This window comes from Mytilus galloprovincialis, chromosome 1, assembly GCF_965363235.1.
Source record: "Mytilus galloprovincialis chromosome 1, xbMytGall1.hap1.1, whole genome shotgun sequence".
Lineage (NCBI taxonomy): Eukaryota > Metazoa > Mollusca > Bivalvia > Mytilida > Mytilidae > Mytilus > Mytilus galloprovincialis.
In genome coordinates this window covers 114,519,154-114,541,278 of record NC_134838.1, presented here as the reverse complement: position 1 = coordinate 114,541,278, position 22,125 = coordinate 114,519,154, and the positions used below count along the sequence as shown (strand labels likewise).

The 22,125-nt window shown below is 32.0% G+C and overlaps 1 protein-coding gene across 1 annotated transcript; it reads right to left on the bottom strand.

Moving 5' to 3' along the window:
• Positions 1 to 12,388: 12,388 nt before the first annotated feature.
• Positions 12,389 to 20,527, bottom strand: LOC143052530 (V-type proton ATPase 21 kDa proteolipid subunit c''-like). The gene is made up of 7 exons (XM_076225584.1): positions 20,349 to 20,527; positions 17,515 to 17,563; positions 16,342 to 16,425; positions 15,593 to 15,740; positions 15,205 to 15,259; positions 14,413 to 14,603; positions 12,389 to 13,374 (listed from the first exon to the last, which is right to left on the bottom strand). The coding sequence occupies exons 1-7, from the start codon at positions 20,443 to 20,445 to the stop codon at positions 13,345 to 13,347; spliced, it is 654 nt and encodes a 217-aa protein (XP_076081699.1). The 5' UTR covers positions 20,446 to 20,527; the 3' UTR covers positions 12,389 to 13,344.
• Positions 20,528 to 22,125: the final 1,598 nt, after the last annotated feature.

Here is a 22,125-nt window from a genome sequence, read left to right as displayed (position 1 = left end):
CATTGACATTAACTAATTTGAATTAGTTTAATTCACATTTGAAACGGTTTACATTAACAAACACATAGTTCAAATGCGAATCGAATGCAAATGAATTGTTTGTCTATCTATGGTCAACATGTTGGGGTATGACTATACCACTTTTACCAATTTTAAGAAACATTGTTGAATTTTATTTATGGAAGCTTACTTTTCATTTATATAAATTTAAGATTAATATTTCTGATGTTATGGATTGTCTCTACTTATAAAGGGGGAGGATTCCCAGTTATTTAATATATTTGATTAAATTGTATTCAGGCGCGTAGCTCCCTATATGCCAACACGCAACTGCGTGCATATCAATTCAGCATGCAAAAAAAAATATCAAAATAAAAATTTATAGCATTCGACATGCAAAAAAAAATGTCAAAATAAAAATTTATAGCATTCTGTACGCAAAAAAAAATAATGTCAAAATAAAAATTTAAAGGAAACACAAATATGTTGTTTATAATAAACAAATCATTTAAAAATTGTATGTTTTTCGAATATCATAAATACAGTTGTGAAAATGAATAATCAGTCCTTTGCTTTAATGAATATGAAAAATCTTGCTTCACTAGTGCAGAAAATGAATAATTTGTCCTCTTAGATTACAAAAATAACTAACCGATTAAAAACAAATCCTCCTGCCCCCTCCCCCAGAATATCAAATGGTCGACCCCTAAGTCTATATACAGGATTTTTTTCTGTGTCAAGTGCCTCAAACCATGTATTAAGATTTTCGGATAAAGGACCACAATAGGTATAAGTCCAATTTAATATTAAATGTTTTAAGTTCTTAGACTACATTCATTCTGTGTCAGAAACCTATTCTGTTTTGACTATTTGATCACAATCCAAATTCAGAGCTGTATCAGGCTTTAATGTTGTGTCCATACTTGCCCCAACTGTTCAGGGTTCGGCCTCTGCTGTAGTATCAAGCTGCGCCCTGTGGAGCATCTGGTTTATTTGAAAGGTAGATGTTCCCGACCTGTTTATTAGTGGAATTGTGAATCAGGCCATTGCTCTTCTCAAGTGTATTAATGCATACTTTTCATGTTAGGACAGTTTCCCTCATTTTTGAAGGCTGTATGGTTGCCTATAATTGCTTTGTCATTTGAACATTTGTGGGTAGTTGTCTTATTGGCAATCTTATTACATATTTTAATTTTTATACGTATCCATCCTTCAGAAAAGTTGTTCCAAATGTAATGAATCCCCTCCAGGCTTGCCTTTATCTTCATTGGAACAATTTTTGGGATACAATTGCTTTCAAGCAATCTGTAGACTTATACTGGTGGCGCAGAGCATTGCCCTCACGTCAATCGTTTTATTCTAAACATTAAGGAACATCTCAGATTCTTATGATTGTCTTGCTTTAAAAGGTAAAAACAAACAAGGGATTGAACTTTAACAACTTTCCTATAATGTTCTTTTCATAATCTTCATGTTTGATAATTCCCTTGACTTATATGCGTGTTTTTAACAACACGGAAAAATATGCGTGTTTTTAACAACACGGAAAAATATGCGTGTTTTTAACAACACGGAAAATCAGAATTAAGCAGTATTTATATTTAGTGTTTTTATAAATTTAGAAACACGTTAGAGGGAATTCCCAGTTTTGATAAAATGCAGAGGGAATTCCCAGTTTTGATAAAATGCGAAAGTTCTCTGAATTCCGATAAATCTATTTCTGTCATATAAGAACTGAAGTGGAGTTTTTCTTATATTTTACCTTTATGAAGGTACCTTTTGAGATCGTACTTCCATAAAGAAATAGAGAACTATCTAGGTCGTTTAATAAACATTTAATATACGTTCTTGCTCCAGGTTTTTTGGAAATTATGCGCATGCGTATAGTTTTCTTGACTTTGAGGGTTTTTCGATTGAATGGTTGCTCTGGATTCCCCACTCAATTAATTAATTTTTAACTCATGGGATCTTTTCTATGTATGTCTGCTATTGAAGGTTATTATTGTTGCATAATTTTAAATCATATGCATCATTTAAATTAAAATAAATATAGTCCACATCGTAGAACACCCCTTCAGGCGAAATGGAGTCTTTCATATTATTGTTTCGAGTTGTCTCCCTTCCAGAAGTAACTTCCGAGAATTCTGAATCAAAACAATAAGTCGAGTATTAGCTCGTTCTGTCAATAAAGTGTATTATATTAAAAACGATCGCAATTTAAACCAATAAATGTGTACGGAAAGGAGTCATGATCACTGACCGAAAGGAAATTAAATATTTAAAGAGTTAGGAATTGGGTTCCTCCTAGAATTAACGTAGGAAAATAGGTGATAAGATACGAAGTGAAATACCTTCTCTCACTCTGAGTCTCAGTGACTGCTGTGGAAAGTAAACTTGGAATTGATAGTACAAAAATAAAACACAATAGGCCTACATGTAATTGCATTGTTCATACACTTTTATCCGGGATTGGCTATTTTGTAACTATTTTACATGTGCAGTTGAATTAGTTTTGAAATTAATATTATCCAGCTACATGTATACATGTACATGTGTCAACGAAACAACGGCAATCGTATCCCTCAGAGCAATCTGCTCGATGATTTTTTTGGGGGGAGGGTTCCAAACTAGTTGTTTATAAGTTGCAAATCAGGCCATTACTTTTCTTAATTTAATTGTTGCTTACTTAACATGTCTAGACTGTTTTCTCACTTTTTAAGGCTGTATGGTTGCCTATAATTACTTTGTTATTTTAACCTCTGGAAAGCTGTCTCATTGGAAATTATACCACATATATACAGATTGTTATATGGATTGTAGACCTGAAAAAGATTTTCAAAGTTGAATATGCTGCAAACTTCAAACAACCTACTACTTATTTACCATGCATGTCTATCATGAAACTTTTGATCAGAACTATATATAAGTGATTTCACCATTTTTTCACATGTGTACCACTATCAATCAACAGAACAAATGCAAATTATTTTTTTAATATTTGCATATGGTTTCCTTTAATTTCTCACATCTATTTTATTTGAATTTAGGGAAATAAGTATTATGTATATAAACAAATCTCATGTCGATATATAACATGTACAACAATCAAACATCAACCCACACCAAACTGGCTGTAGGTGAAAAAAACATCAAAAGGGAAAATACAGTGAAATTTGGAGAATTTATATTATCACATGTACATGCATTTGAAATATATTTAAAATATTTTTTTCAATTTTTTTAGTTTTAGGTTCCACCTAGCTACCATATTAGAAAACTGGGATTTAAACGCTAGTCTATTAGAAGGATATTTCAAGTGGCGAATCCAGAAATTTTCATAAGTGGGGGCCCACTGACTGCCTAAGAGAGGGCCAACTCTGATCATGCTCCAGTGGTTCTCTAAATAATCAACCATTTTTTTTCCAGACAAGGGTGGGGGGCTCTTCATTCGCCTTTGATTTCATTGGTTGTAATTTTTATTTTATCATGAATCAGATTTGAACAGGACTTGGGGAATGAAGGTAAAGACCGAATGTCAGTTTTAGTCTTATATATGTACTTTAATTTTAGTCTTACATGTATTTGTGTGTACATATATCACTGATTCAGTGGCGATGGTGAATAGCTATATATAGACACTGACAAGTCTTAGATAACATTTTATAGTTTTGAATGTTTCTTCATCGGTTGACTAAAATTAGGTGGAGGTATGTTTTTATTTCCAACAGAGGGGCACTCATGCTCAACCTATACCAGTTTGTGCATGAAGCGATTGATAGATTATACCACAAATTTGTGAAAGTTTTAACCTATGCATATATACTTTAAATACGATAAAAAAAATCATGTCTTTTTCAGGACTTCTGATCCAACCATGTAGAATGGCATGTTATTGAGATATGGTTCTGGTTGATGGATGTTCATGAAGGACCTGTAGTACAAAGTATATCACTGGATTGAGCTCTCTGTCAAAGTGTATTATTAGTGCTTTGCTTTGAGCTCGGTTCATTGTTATGCAATTCATTCTTTGTGAAATAAAGATTTTACAGACAACTCTCAATAATCTCATGTACAAGGATGTCTCCAAGTATTATCATTTCTATGTACAATGTAAGTAACAGGGAGATAAAAGCATTTTTTTTTTGTTTGAACCAAACATCATTTGTCCATTGACCAAATTTGTTTTGCTTTCACCAGCTTTGAAGGAGATATTATCAAAGAATTGATAGAAAACAGCACAGAAGCTTACTTTCTAGCTCATCAGGCCCAAGCATCATTTTAGGCATTGTCATTACTAAAAACCAATAAATGTCTTCTAATCTGAGGATCAATTCAACATTTTAAATTGTTTTACTAATGATACTGACAAGCCACCACAAAGATATACTGAGTGCCAATGAAAACGCAACACTTTTGTTTTTCAAAAAAGTCTGATAATTTTTATTTATTTTATATTAGAACTTTGTAAAGTTGGTTGAAAATGACTTTACAGACAATTGTCGACAACTTTACGGTTGGGTGATTTTTGGAACAAATGCGAAGTAAGGGTTATTTTGAACGGACATAAACCGAGTTCACAGCTTTTCAACATACGCACCATTTTCACGATTTTGTCATTTAAAGCTTGGCTAATGTCATGAATTTTCCCACCCTTATTGTAAGGAAACTGCAATAAACATCTGAGTAAATGCCAGGACTTTCTGACAACCAGCGACATGCAGTTTCGGGCATGATCCAATGAAGCCTTTCACAGCATACAATAACCCAAATCATCCACAAATTCAACAAAAATGGATCAGTTAATGATAAGCCACATCCCGGGGTTCAAAAAGCAAGAAACGCTCAGCAAAACCGATACATTTGGTCTTTAACATATCCGATATCGACTCTGATGGATGTCCAAAGGTCACGTGAGTTCAATGGTGGTCACGGTAGATCCTATGGAGCAATTTCAGTAAAGCACCATTTGCACAGAAATTCAACGGTTAAAGAGGACCACAGCCGACATCTTAACGGCCGTCTGGTGTAAACATCGAATTCTGTAGACCAAAAATCATTCATTATGTACCAAAAATCGTCAGTGGTGGTTACATAGATGTTTGGCACCCGCCTTGGCCAAAAGTCGTGCGTTTCGCCAGATTTAGGGTCCGATAGAGCAAATTTTGCATCAGATTTGACATGGTTTAGACGATGAAAACCACCACCAATATCATAAAGTCAGCTTGAGTTTGCTTTACAGGACAAGTGGAATAACATTCCTCGAGATCACATTAAACGTCCGGGATGATCAATTCCACGGCGCTGTTGAGATTGCGCTGCACAACGGGGTTGTAACATTTTTTGTTAGGACTGATTTGATGATTCGACATTGGATGTTTCGTTTATCTATTGCGCCCGAAAGATGACAATGAAACATTTTTGTTTGATATCGATCTATTGTTAGAATTGTTAATTTTCAAGAACAATTCATTTTGAAAGATTATGATTTCTAATATAAATTTTATTTTTGGAAAAACCCAGTGTTGCGTTTTCATTGGCACTCAGTATATATAAATAGAACCATACAAATAGTTAGCAAATACATATAAAAAAAGATGTGATATGATTGCCAATGAGACAATTCTCCACAACAGACCAAAATGACATAGAAATTAACAATTACAGGTCGCCGCACAACCTTCAACAATGAGCAAAGCTAATGCAGCATAGTCAGCTATAAAAGGTCTCGAAATGACAATGTGAAACAATTCAAAGGAGAAAAATAACAGGCTTATTTATGTACAAAAAATAAAGAAAAAACGAATATGTAACACATAAACAAACGACAACCACTGAATTACAGGCTCCTTATATCATGTTCTCAGATATCATCTCCCAATTTAAAAAAATCACGAAAAATTGAACCTATTATGTGTTGCTCTCCTAGCTATAAAATGTATCCAAAATCAAAGATGTGGAACATATTCTATCATAATCATTTGGTAACTAATGCAATTAGTGTCTCTTCCATGCCTGTCTTGAACATAAAAACTAAACTAGAAATAAAATAAACAATACTCCCAATGCTCCGGTTGGTTGTCATCGTGCAACACAGTTAATAACACATATAGGAAAATCATAGAACTACATTAATCATAAAACACTGTCAAACATCCAAACATACTATCCACACTCATCTGTGTCCACACTTGTATGTTAAAAACATGATCTTTTGCTATGCCAAAACATAAGTATTGATAGGATATAAGACCATAAGTGTAAAAAGGTATATAGTACAGGTAAAGCTTTGCCTTAAACTGTTCAAAATAAATTCAATTTAAGTACCTATTAAGACAATGCTCAAATATATTACTACAATGTTACATTGACATTCTTTAAGAAAATGTTTATAGAAATGAACAATCAGTTTACATCGATCGTTTCTAAATTAAAAAGCGTCTTTGTAAAAATTTGGATGTAACATTCATATAGAATATATACGAAAAATCAATGTCTAGTTTATTATTAACTACAAGAAATAACTAGAATTTCAAAAAATTTAAGAAGTGTACTTCAGATATAAGTTTAATAGTTGGGAGAAATGCCTTAATGGTCCCAAATATGCTTAATGCATAACATAAGAAATGGTTGACCGTGTTGTAAAATAATCAAGAAAAGCTAAAAGAATTGATTGTTATTTTCAAAACCTATTGAGAAATGTTTGGGGGCCAGTTGAAACATCAGCATCAATTATGTTTTAAAAAAAGTGATATGTTTTATGATCTTTTGTCAATTCACAAACAATTATAATATGATACGTTTTCTTACTGAGTGTTCAACTTATGTATTTACAGTTAATAGCGTAAGATGTATTTTAAATTTATCAGTTTACCCTTAGACATCGATTCAATAAGGGAAGAGCCTTATTTGAAACCTTCGTCAGGAGTCGGGAATGCCAATTACTGAACTTAAAATAGCAAAATTCATTTAACGGTTGGGAGCATCTGGGACCCAAAACGCACAGCCAAAATCGCCTGTTCTTTTTATGGTGAATTATTACCAAAGTATCTGAACTCCACTTTGTCGGTACTTATACATGCTTGGCTTTCAAATATTCGCCTTTGGGCGTTCATGAAGAATGTAAATCTAGAAAAGCGCTTCGAACGCATGAAAGTTATAATTTGTTCTTTTCATTTTTTTAGAATTATGGAAAAAAAACATTACCTCTGTTTCAACAGCATCCTCTAATTCTCTAATTTTTCTTCTTGCATCTACAATGATACATTTAAATATTTGAACCCGCCAAGGGTAAAACCAGACACACTCGAGGTGAGCATTGGAGAACAAATTACCAAGTACAGATATATTAAAAACATTAAACGTTCTTTCATCTAAAATAATACACAGATTGTACACAGATGATGGAAAACACCTTGAGGGTAGAAGAGAATTAAAAAAAAAGTGCAAAGCAAACCTACTTTTGTTTTGAATATTCAAATCAAGTTGGCTAAATTTTATCTATTTCTAAAAGGATATTTTAAGAGTACTGGAGAAAAGGGTAGCTTATATATTAAAAAATATACAGTTCTAAGCATTCTGCTCGAATAGGTGTTCTTCAAACTACAAATCCTAACACTCGTTTACAGACCCAAGATTAGTCATGTAACTTCGTATTAATCTTATGAAATTATTGACATGCTTTTTTCTATAAAAGAGGGACGAAGTTACCAGAGGGACATTCAAACTCATAGATAGAAAATAAACTGTCTACGCCATGGCTAAAAAATTAAAAAAAAAGACAAACAGCCAATAATAGTACAGAAGACGCAACATGGAAACCTAAAGACTAAACAAAACGAACCCCAACATTTCAAAGTAATGATTTTCAATATGTAAAAAAAAATCACATCTATCATTAAAAGAGATTTATGGCTGTGTTGTCATCTTTTTAAATATATTCACCAATGGAGAGTCATCTCTGCTACACTTTGCCATCGATCTAGTACTGAGTATTGGTGTTTTTGTCTTTTGGAATGGGTGTCTTCTGACATTTTTCAAAATACTTATTTGTAAGTTTTAACCTAGATTATTCTTACTCTTGATTAGAAATATCATTGCCATCATTATGTATATATTTACCGTAATTTTCGCGTTTTAACGTCAATGTTTGATGCTGCAGTTCATCGTTCTTATTTTCCAAATCATATTTTTCTTCTCTTAATGTATTTGCTGTTGCACACAGTTGTTCCAGATCTGCAATCGATGTAGGCTCTGTGTTTCCAATATAAATAAGATTTGCATCCGTTCTATGCGAGACTTCCTCCCTATCCTGATCGGAATCGGGGGAATTGTTCATTGGCCTATGAAATATAATACAAAATATTGAGTAATTAAAACAATGACTTCACAAGTCAACATAAAGAGAATTTGTCATTCAAGATTTCCATAAAACTGTTTTAAAGCGGTAAGTTACTGACATGATACACATAATGAATTTATACGCCATACACGGATTACGTTCTGTATTCGTGGACAAAATGCAGGGTCTACAGTCGATAACGTGCAGAGCGGTTGGTCATAAAACTTTTACTCAGTACTCTGAGAACAAAATTTGAGATTGAAACACAAAATACAGTGGGTTTTTTTTTTTTTGTTTTTTTTTTGTTTTTTTTTTTTTGGGGGGGGGGGGGGGTCTAAGTCCAAGTACGATGTAAATCGTACTCAATGTTTTATGAGCAGGTGTTTCTCATAACATATGAAACTATAGAAATTAGCTGAAATATTTGTTATTTTGGGTGTATACTGCATATTTCATGTTTATTCTTTCAGTTATCTTGAAACGATTTTGTTCTATAAAATTTCGCTGATATTAATTAATTGTCACTGTTGATAGCTGTGTAAAGTGAAAGTTGATAGGTACCATATAACATATGTTAGTCCGAGTTTACTCTGACTTGTGATGGCTTCTTTATTGGTGGGTTGCACCCAACAAGTCCTAACACAAAGCAGTCAGACGTCCGAGCAATATCGGACCTTAGTATAACATTTGATGTTCTTTTTTTCAGTTTTGACAGATATTCATAAATTGCAAGTCACATGACGAAATTATTCTTCCGTAATATGAGAAGTATACCCACTGTTTGACAATACGTACTTCATATTTATTTTTATTGATTTTTAAAATCATTCAAGGGTTGAATTATGTCTATTATATATACATATGTGTATGCGTTAAACAAATTAAAGGTATCACTGACAAGTTTTACTTGAAAACGAAGACGAAAATCCTCACATCCATTATCTGACCTAAATTTTAATACTCATATACGTCATATTAAATTTGAGATTGATACTGATTAAATACCTTTTTCACATATAGTTATATTAATGTCTGTTTCATTCTCTTTTTTTAAGAAAAACAAACTAATGTGGTCAATATTTTCTTTCCTTCACACAAGGATACTAACTACTGTATTATTGTTTATATTTTATTATGGAATTAAAGTACCATACGAAAGACAAATCGATATTGTATTGAAAAGAACGAATTTCGATATTTTTCTTTCATTCATATTTTATAATTACTTACTTTTAACGCTAAAATACTTACCTTTTTGTTTTAATCCAATGTCCTTTGTGTAAACTCGGTTACCTCCGTCTAAATAATGGAAATTTCCACATGTCACGTGAAAGTAAATCTTTGTCAACCAATAAACTTTCCTGATACATGTGATAAGTTTAATATTCATTTCTAAAAATGATGCAATAATTTGAGTTTCATGTGTATCGAAAGTGTGTTAAAAATGCACACAGACATCAAGTCTTTCTTGTCTTATAACTTCCTTTTTTCGTGAGAAAAGGCCACTCGAGAATGTAGGTAACAGGGAAACATCAACGATACATTTCCGTGCAAATGTTTGCATATTCAGTTTCACTAGATTGTTTTCTTCATTTAATTTATCGAATAAGCACATGCTAAACTTCCAAACATTAATCCCCCTGAATTTTATCTCTTTAGTTTTTCTAACCATGGTTAACTTCTACACACACTAAGTCCCCAAGAACATTTTTAACAAAGATCCTTCAGCAGTCATTGACTGTTTAAGAGAACATAAGTTACTAGCAGATAACTGCGTTTGTCAGATATGCAAGATGTCAATGGAACTAACACCTATATAGCACCAAATAGCAGCACTTTAGATTGATGTGGTAGCGCTGTTCTCATAAAAAAAAAGGCGCAACTTTAGAACTGTGATGATTTTGTATCATAGGTTAAGATAGTTTGTACATTTTTTACAGTTCGGCAGAAGCCTTATCTAATATATTCATACAAACTTTAATAAAACAAAGCAAAGAACAAGATATTTGCCAGGTAAACCTTGGGTAAGGTTAATTGTGAAGGGGTGTTCCAAAGGAAACTCTGATACTGGTAACAAGGCACTTTGGTAGGACACCCTCCTTCAAGAATGGTACAGCTACCATTGGTGTATATAAATAAGGGCGATTCCTTGCTCAAGTCTACGGAGACATTTATAAGATTAAGGTACGGTACGTTCATATTCGAGATCGTTGTCTCTTAAATAATAGTTACTGTAACTTAAGAGTAAAAAAGAATAGGTTGGTACACGGACTTGTCTAGTTGGAGTTTACAAGTTGAACAGTGACGTATTTGACAAGTGTGTTAACTTATAGGGTACATAATTGTACCAAGATATAAGTAGTACCGTATTGGACAAGTATGTTAACTTGTAGGGTACATAAAGGATAATTGTACAAGGAGGACAAGTTTGTTCCTGAACCAGGACACATTTTTAATAGTACAAACGTGTACCAGTTGTACATATTTTAAGTAGAAAAGTAAGATAGTTTATCAGAGAATGCAAAGTTTACTTGTGATGTATTTTGTAAATAGAACATTTTGGATCAAGCATCAAACTAGTAACGAATCTATTCTAAAATAGAAATAGCTCATTATTATTAAAGTCAGGCACATTAAATAAATGGTTGTATAATCTACATAAAGGGAATAAATTAACAGTAGCAGCAGAGTGTAGATATATCTGAAAAGTCTACCATCCAAATTTTTCATTCACATTTCATTTACAAGTCTGTTCAGCCAAATTTTTCCAGACACTACCCCAGTTTGAAGAGCCAGGAGTTGTCAAATAGATGACAATTTATTCGACCACAAGCCAAAGAACAAGTTGCTGTCATATTTCACAAATTTAAATAAAAATAAAATCAAGAATCTGCCTTTTTCTTAAGTTAGCAGACATTTGCCTTTGCTTTGTATTGTCTGTGGTTTTTCATTATGACTTTTTTTTCGGTGGAGAGGGGAACTGCTTTCCCGATATAGTGTTCAAGAAGAATCTCTTGTACCCATTCAAAATGTTTCAAATAACTGTTAGCCACCTATAAATTTTTTTGTTATGTTAATACCAAACCTGTATTGTAACTAGAGACATTGTGACAGCCAGTCACCCAGGCAGATGCTTAATAAAAACATTTTGGAATTTCTGAATGTCATAATTTTAAATATTGTAAACTATTGTTTCCATTGTTAGTGCCTACATTGTCCGAGTTACAATGAACCTGAGACTAATATAAGTTTAGGTTATAGTAGTCTCAGAATGAGCTATACATATAATGACTGGATATGTGTGGCAGTAAATAATACCTCAGTCCTGCATAACGTTCCATCACCAAAGATGGTTTATAACAGACTGGTCAACTTTTTATGTCTTAGCCTATTTGATTTCAATCATTGACAGTGCACCAACTAGATTTTCAGCTGAGACTACTATAACACATATTTTGTAGTAGTCTCAGTTTTCATGATAAAAGGCAAACTATGCATGTTGTCAAAATTCTATTTAGCCTTGAGTATAAAAGTTAAATGTTGACTGTCACACATTTATTGCATAATTACGGGCAAAAGATTTTAAAAAAAAACTTAACTTCACAGTTCCATAATTTGTTGATAATGAAGAGGCCTCAGTTTAACCCACTGTGATTGATTGATATATAAAAACTGAATGACTTTTATTCTCATCAACTAATGACATAGTTATAGAGACAATAAGTTGATACAATTATAAAAGGACAAACTAGATGTGTCAGAACACAAATGGCCTCATTAGCAAAAAAAGCTTGAAATTTATTAGCTTAAGAATAAAAAGTGATTGTGGGTGAAATAAGACATATTGGAGAACCACAGATTTTAAGAAAGATGATACAATTATAAAAGGACAATAAGAAAACTGATTATTTTGTAAGGTATTTGCTTACATTAAGTGGTCAGAAGATTTTTGTTAAAGTGAACAGACAACAATAACAGAAGACAAAGGGCACCAATATATGGGTCTAGCTCACTTGGAACAGAAAAGCAAATAAAAATAAGAGATAAAAATAACATATAAAGATTTATTATGACTGTAACATTATTATTACAATCAATCCATTTTCCACAGATTCACTTATTTTTTATTCATATTGGCTATTCATACTGTATGGAAAACAGTTTTGAAAACAACATCTATGGTCTGTTAATCACAAGTGGTAAAAGAAAAATCATGTTTTATTTTTAATCCTGTTTTTTCCAGAAAATGTCAAATATGAAATTTGGATACAGATTATAAAATTTATTAAAATGAATATTGAAAACCAATTCCAAAGATATAAGATGTGGTATGAGTGTCAATGAGACAACTCCACATCCAAGTCACAATTTGTAAAAGTAAAAAAGAATGATTTTAAAATTCTGTTTTCTTTCACTACTTCTAACAAGTGGTTGTATGTATAATTTTATGTACATGTATAAGGAATGTGTTTCAATACAAAACATATTTATATATATCACAATAATACATTATATAGACACAAAATGTCATGAACAAATTCTTTCCATAAAACTGTTTCAGTTTTATTTTTTGGCTAATAGTTTTCTTGCATCAACTATCATAGTTAGGCTCTCCTTAACTTAAATGAATTAAATTATTTACTTTTGTTTTAATAAATTTCAACTTTTACTTAATATTAAATGCATATAAACCAAGATGTAGAACTTTTATTACATAATGAAATTATCCTAATATATTCTAAATCTTGAACCTTAATATTCCACATTTACATGACAATGTAGTTTTAGTGTAATCACATGATTTTTAATATTCAAAGCAGCGATCTTATTAAACTTGTTATGTACAACTAATAAATTTAACTATGAAAACTCCATACATTTTGAGACAACAGTAATAGATCTAAAGCATCCATGTTCAAGTCAAATTCACAATTAACTACACTAGACATAATTCTGAATACATATCCTGGGACTCTATACAGTGTCTATGACTATCTATGTTTTGTTTATGAAGTTCCCATTTTTGCACTGGAGATCTGGAAAAAAACAGTTCATTAATCAATTTCTCTAAATTAAGTTAAATAGCACATAGATATACAAGGAGTCAAATACCAGTCATGATACACAACGTTATTGCTTATAGGATAATATACATTTGTACTTTGCTTATAGAATAATATACATTTGTACTTTGATTGGTTTGATCTTTCATTTTGTTTAGTCTTATTATTAACCTTTTCCATCGACAGTTTCAAACAGTGACATTTTCAACTATACTAGTGATAGAAATAGTTTCTGCCAACCTGTGATGTCTGAAGATGTTAATAGATAATTATGCTTTTTGTGCTTTCTTTTTTAGAACTATGCATACTTTCATTGAATTTGTTTTTAAATTCAAAATCTTCCCAATTGTAGCTGTATGTTCATGAATTGTACAATCTTTTTAAAATTTATTTACATGCCCATTTTGAGAACAATAGTATGTGTTTATGTTCCTGTTGCACAATAATTTGACAGTATTTAATGCGTGTAAGGTTATGTCTGTACCCATCTGTATATTTTGATAATGCTAGGTAATAGGACAAATGTTAGGTTGATTCTGCACCCATCTGTATACTTTGACAATGCTAGGTAACAGGATTTGCAAGTGTGCCATGAAGTAAATGAATAGAAACAGTTATGCAATGTTTATAGTACTACTCTCTCAGACTCTGCCTCCAAGTGAAGAATGGTAACAATATCAGTAGTGTTCATTTAACCCTCAACACTGCCTAACAATTTAACAGTTTTTCTGTGGGCTGATCATGCTGTTGAAGAACTCCTTTATTTTTCTTTTGAATTCATTTTCATTGAACATACTTATTCAAATAGATAAATAAAATTCCATATCTTTGTAAACCAGCTGTGAATGATTTCATTCTGAACTGGTTCTCCTTCTTGAACAATATTTGAAATCCTCGATAACATTTCAATTCACTGTTTCATGTTGTATATTTTTTTAAACTTCTCTTTATACTTCAAGATATTTAATATTTTGTATTTTTTTTTAAATAAATTTAAGCATTTGCACTTACCTGTAAAATGGCAACAATAATTCCAAAAAGACCAATAGCACTTCCAAAAATTTCTATGATTAGAATTTTAACAAAGAGAGCAGAGTTTTGAGCATCTGCTAATGCTGCACCAGATCCAACAATACCCACGCACAATCCACAGGCAAGGTTACATATACCTACATTAATACCGGCAGCAAAGATCTGGAAACCTGCAAATATTTAATTTCAACATGTATGTAATCAATTATGAACTTTTAAAATTAAATTTTTTCATATATATTATTTATGTAAACAAAAGAATGTCACTCTGACGATAAACTTTGATTGTTGGTTGTGCCTTTGTTTTCATTTTTATAATTCAAATCTCATGCTATATTACTTATTGTAACATTAAGAGGTGTTGACTCTTCTTTGAATTGAAACTTCACTCTCTATGCACAAGGCATTTGACTTAACTAATCCATATGGATATCTCCCAGCTGGGTACTTATACATACCACACTGCAGACATGTGTTTGCATGGATTTTATTGTAGGACAATGTAGGATGGGTGAGGTCAAGGTCACCATATTTCTATATCACAGTCATAGGTTTTGCTTAAGCTGGCTTTGAAATATTCATAAAATCAATGAAATATGTTTCTAACAGGAAGCATACTTTGTTGTCTCTTTGACACATTCCCCATTTCCATTCTCAATTTTATTTAGTATCTTGAAACAGATCTTTTTGCTTTTCTTATGTTTCACAATTGTAACAATTTACCACTGAATTGCTTATTCTTTCAAACTTATGATAGTACTAATATCAAACCTGCATAATGACTGTCCCTTATCACATCTAAATTGGATTCCAGTGGGTCATATTTCTAAAATATCAATATAAACTTTCGTTACTGAATTCTGCGGATTCATTCACTTTATGGACAAATGATGAGTTGAGGATGTATTTCTTTTTTGACACTTTTTAATAAAAATTGATGTGGATAACTGGTCATAGACTACAAGTTGAGTAATAAATTTCAAAATTAAATGTTGATGCTGATGATAATAGCCACTCAGATTCAAGAGGGTTGCTTGCAACCCTAGTAAGTTAATTGATAATATATTTTTATTTTTCTTATCTTATGTATCTTAAATTATAGCTGTATTAGTTAGATATGCAGTAACCAGATACTTATATTACTTTCAATTTTGCTTACCCCAAGTTTATTTCCAATAACTATAGCTAAAATAATTCCATAAATAGCTACAGCCTCACAGAAAATAATGCTAATTAGGTTCTTTGTTTTGATCCTGGGAGCTTTTACTCCTCCTCCTAAAATGCTAGACCCAGTAGTAAATATTCCCCTGAAATGATATGTCACAAAAACTATAAAATAAAAGTCAAACTTCAATTATATACAAAAGCCTTTTTTATCCATTGACTAGACATCACTTTCAATATGAGGATAACTTCATACAGTAGCTCACCAGAAAGAATGAAACTAAAGTTATTCTTTTAAAATTTGCATTCCATTACATGTATGTAGATCATGTCCTCCCACTAAATAATTCAAAGTTTGGTGACTATGTTGAATACATCTATCCAATGGATACCCTTGATTTGGTAAGTCTGCTTCATATTTTGACAATTAAGGAGTATCTATGAATAAGATATTAAAATGCTAGTTCTAACTTCTTATTATTGCAATAGTCACCAAATCACATTATTAACATTAGCAAAAACCTAGCAATAATTTCTGAGTTTACAGCATTGATTCTTTAAAAGTTTTATTTATTTTTCATATTTGCATATGTAGAGGTTTAGGCTAGCAGTTCTGAAAACTCAGTAAACAATTATGAAAGTTTAATACTGAAAACATCTATCTATATTCATGAACCATGCATTTTAAAAAGACAGTTGAAATAACCTTACGCATGTTATGTTTCTCACAATTTTAGAACTTACCATGCAGCTCCTACAACTGACAGAGATATACATAAACCAACACCTATGGAGCCCCACATATATGGTGAAGTCTCTGACAAAAACCTACAACAACAACACAGAAAGTTAGTTAGAATTTGATAGCCACAATGAACAAAAATAAAAGTTATATTTTTAGTTGGACTAATTGAATTACACAATCAAATATAACAATACAACATGAATACAATGTATATATATACTGTTGTTTAGAGCGCTGCCTTGTAACACAGAGGTCCCTGGTTGGGTTTGAGTCCCAGAGGAGACTAAGATGATTTTGGATGTAGAGTCATGCTCTTCAATTACACATGTTTTATATCAAATGGTACAAGCAGTTTTTTATCAATTCATTTTAGAAACTGTAAGAAGTATTCATTATATTGTAAATTGGAATTTAGTCGTGCATTGTACACGGTTTTCATCAAGTTTGATTTATTTCTGTATTGATTTAAGTTTTGTTGATGTCTTTTGTACATGTTGAATTTAAAAATAAATTTAATGTTTTTCTTTGAACGTTCCTATTGTATGTTTTTTTATTTTACTGAACAAGATTAACAATGGGAAGGTTATATTTTACTGAACAAGATTAACAATGGGAAGGTTATATATTACTGAACAAGATTAACAATGGGAAGGTTGAGATCTCATAATGTCTTTTCCTGCTTATACTTGGCTTTAAAATTCTAAACAGACAAAATTTGTAAAGACGCTTACTGAATAAAATTCTCAACCTGGAACTTACACATGAACTTGTAAAGGGGGAGAAAGTAGATCAACCTTCCCCTATAATCTCAAATGTAAAAAAAACTTTTTTATTTATAATAGAGATACATAAAAATAGAACAAAAATGTGCAATGTAAAAAATATCATTATTACAGATGGTTATATAATTAAGTTCAGAAAGGTAGATACAAACATGTTTATAGCATACCCGTAGCCAGGGGGTTCAGGAGCCCCCCCTTGAAAACAAATAAGCACTGTTAATGTCAACTTTCTGTTTGAAATGTGACGACTTAAAGTTTAGTTCGTGAGTCTAAATAACCCTCCTTAAAAATTCATGGCTACGTGCCTGTATAGAACCATACTGTTTGAAAGAATGCCCCTAGCAACTGAAATTAACCTAAAACAGCTTCACATATAGTTAATGTATTTACCATCCAATATCAAAACGTGTTCCTCTTCCGGTCAACATATAATACATAACTGAAAAAGAAAATATCGTAAGTTCAATAGATATTCAGCTACTACATTTGAATTGATGTACAGCAGCAGTTATGTCGTGAAAGTGAATTTGAGAAGCACATATTTATTAATATCTATATATGAGACTTGTTCATAAAACAACAGAACTCATTCTCATTAAACTCATTTAAAATACATATATTTTTCTTCTCACAGGCTAGCACAAATTTTATTCTACATTGTATATGATAGTCTGAGTTTCCATTCATCATGTTTATGAAATATAATTTTGGTGTTTTACTTAAGTCATATAATTACTTCTTGTATTGATGAATATGATTTGAATGTATTGTTGGACTAACCAGGCATAAATGTATAATGATATTCAAGAAAGTTTTTTTTCCTATTTGCACACTTTTCTTCTTGCTGCAGAAACAGGCATATTTTTCTCAGTTGCCTTTTTGTTCAGTGATAATATCAGAAAAAGATGGTTGATAACCTTCGCCAAAAATTATACCTCATTCATTAATGTTTGCAATCAGTTATTTCATGTATAGTATTTGAATAAATCAATATATATGTACATGTATGAAAGTTTGAAAGTGTGCAAATTTTGTGTGAATGTGTATTTAAAGCAAACATACATGTAGCTAAAATTATATGTGTAAATATACTAATACATATATGTATCTATGAATAAAATGCAAAATATGAAAATGCACTTTTACTATCATACTGACACTTATAATTTCATGATCCAATATAATGTGATTTTTTATGTACACCATATAACGTACAAATGTATAATTAAAAGTATAATAAAAAAAGACGTAATATGATTGCCAATGAGACAACTCTCCAAAAGAGACCAAAATGACAAAGAAATTAACAACTATAGGTCACTGTCAGCCTTCAACAATGAGCAAAGCCAATACCGCATAGTCAGCTATATAAAAAGGCCCCGAAATAACAATGTAAAACAATTCAAACGAGACTTCTAATGGCCTAATAATGTATAGTTTGTATGACACATGTATAAAGCCAACACTAATACCTAGCTGGTGTTTTGACATTGATGTAATGGGGTAGTTTCTCAATAAATATACATATAGATATAGGAAGATGTGGTATGAGTGCCAATGAGACAACTCTCCATCCAAATAACAATATATAAAAGTATGTTGCTTTATGCTACATGTATACGTATGAGCCTATAAGATGATATGATAAGTTCTTTATGTCTAGAATTGTTGTTTGAGTGTGTATCCCAATACATCTGACACCTATATATGTTTCTAAATTTTTGAGGTCTTTTTGAATATGTTGAAGAGTAAGTTTCAGTTCATATGGTGGATATTTAACACCAAACTTGAGTTAATCTTAAACAATGATTTACACTGCTTGACATGAGGTCAATAGGTCAATAGGTGAAAAATATCATGGAATAATTGATTCCTTCTGTAAATTAATATATATCACAAGCATATTTTGTGAGAGAAGGTTTACAGGGAACAGAGAACCAAGTCCAGATCACTAGAGGCCTTCAGGGCCAGAGTAATTACCATCCCCATGACCGGTCTATTGGTATCAGGTCCGTTCGCGCCCAATACACTTTCGCACCCTACACGTTCCCATCTCGCTCGTTCGCACCCAAGGTCTGTTCGCACTCTACACGTTCGCGCCCAATTTTAATTCAAATTCCAGTTGAATAATTGGAAAATTATGATTGTTGTTTTAAATCGCTTTGGTGTAATACTGAATGTATTTATAGCTTGGTATGAGTAAAACATTGAAGATTTTTTTAAAATGAAAAACACACAGCTTAGTCCCTTTGATCTGAAACAATGAAACAATAAAATATAGCAATACACTATTATAACCAAAACATGATAAAATTTATTCAACACACAAAAAAAACGTAGTCAGAATCTCACTTTATTTTGAAACAAGTCAATGAAAAACAGTAATAGTTATAGCAATACACTAACCAAAGCATGATTAAGAGTACTAGTTATTCAACACAAAATAAAACTTTGACAGAATCCCACTTTATTAAGAAAGGATTATCATTTTTTTTTAACAATAAACACTATCCAAAACATCATGATTTAACACCAAAAAAAAATGCTGTCTCACTTTATTTTGAGACAATGACAACATCTACATCTATGTCGTTGAAATGCAAAGGGTCTAAGACCCATCACAACAATTATACTTATAAGAATATACTTGCCAAAACTTGATTACAAAGTTATTAAACACAAAACCAATTAAAATTTGACGCGAAGATGTAGGGTGCGAACGTGAAAGGGGGCGAACATGAGTGGGTGAATGTGAATGGGCGCGAACGGACCCGGATTCCCCCTAGACTCAGCCGCATATGAAATACACAGCAAAATAACCGAGTTCGACTCATAATGGGAAGAAGAGAAGAAGAAAGTGAACCAAATCTATTTGACAACACAGTTACAGTAAACGGTCATCAACACAAACATGTACTTGTGTGTCAACTGAGTCAAGAAGGTAATGGATGTGACACAGACAAAGTCTCTAGACAACAAGGGGATGTAAACTATAAGTAAATCTGATGTGGCATAAATTTCTATCTAAGTATCTACATTGTACATTAATACAATTGTAAATTATTAACCTATGATGGGCCTGTCACATAGTTCGAGTCACAGCCACTTGTTGACCTTTTGCATTTTATACATTCATTGATACTGATATTCGACAGTCTAGAAACAAGTGCCAGAGACTATAGTTTGGGGTTGCAAATGTTGGTCATATAATTTACAATTTGTACCTATAATGATGATAGCAGTTATCCCCAATAACAGTGTAATAGCGTAAACAGGGAACAGGGACATCCCTGTCTGTTTACTTGACGGTTTCGCCTCCATATTTTGGAATTATTCTTTCAGATATTGACGTTTTTCCTCATATGATAATATTGACGGAAACGGCTCATGTGATTAAAAGGGAGAAAACTCGAGTTGCCTGATTCTGACCGGAGTTACAAAATGTTATGACCATAAATTATCAAAGCTCTGGTAGTTCTATAAGGACGTCTCCTTTCACTCCACTGAATCGGTAAATAATTAAAGATGTGATATCTTATGGTACCAATAAACAGTAAGGTTAACATATTAAAATCTGCCCTCATAAACTTTACCATTTCCTTTTCATTGCTTTCTTGCAAATTAAGCTTTCTGCTTGTCACGGTCACTATATGTGCATATACATGTGTCAGAATCTCCCATAAATTTTATACACAACTGTTAAAATATCATTTCTTTTTTACATCTTTATTGCAACAATCTGCATTTATTTGTTATAAAATTATGCAAAAAAAAGGGGGGGGTGGGTTGTCACATACTTCCCCAAAATTTGGTCAGGAGTAGAATTTCAAACGCTTGAAGTAATACCTTTTCTGGAACTGCTTACATATTAAGAAATCCAATAAAAATCATGTGTCTTTCATTTCAAATTTTTTTTTTGTCAAATTGCGTCATCTTTCTGGACCTTAGACCGGTCTAGCTATGAAAATACAGATTCGAACTGAGAAAAATAGCCCATAAAACACATGTAAAAATTATTCTTGATTTTCTTATAAACCATCTTTGAAGGCTAAATTAGTTCTCAACTGTCTAAAGATGAATTTTATTGCACAATAACATTTATATTTGAAAAATCCACAGGGGCCAAAATGCAAAACCAAACTCCTAACTGTGAATTGCTACTTACATAGAATAAATAGCAATACTCAAACCGTAAAATCATAAGCTTTAAGTTAAAAGGTCACCCAATTCAAAAGGTAACCCACGGCCTGATTCCTACAATGACGAATAAAAACAAACACGATAAACTAGTTCTTGACTGACTTGGAGATACACTCAACTGACGGTGTGTGTCTCATCCCCTTTGTTAATATATTTTGGTAAATAAAATAAAATCTCAAAATCAAATAATGAATGTTTTAATTAGCACAAATATACACATATTAAATCTTCAACAATAAATAACAATTGAATAACAACCTATAGAACTATTATGTTACTTAAGCACATACGTAGAAATGTTCAGGATAAATGTTTATCAGCAAGTTATAATCTGTACTGTTGCACTGGCTTTGGTGAGAGTCCGTTGTAGTACTGGTGAACATAACCAGGATTCATGACTGGTGATAAAGAACCATATTCATACATGTACGGGTTAAACATTGATGGTAATGCTGAATAGTTTTGGTGAAATCCATGTAGTTGGGATGGTTGACTCATAGAAGACTGTAGATCTGGAATAGGCCTTCCAACACTAACAAACTTTGATAATTCTGTTAAGTCGTTGTAGCCGAAGCTCTTGATCTGACGCTTCTCTTTCATTCTGCGATTCTGAAACCACCATTTTATCTGTACTTGACTGAGTTTAAGTCTCTTTGCAAGAACGGGTCTGTCTTCAATAGCAAGGTACTTGTGTGTGCTATAGTATCGCTCTAATTCAAAAACCTGGGAGAGGTGTAGATTGTTCTTACTTTCTTTGTGGGTTGATTGTTGTTTTCAGAATCATCCGAGGTAAATCTTGAA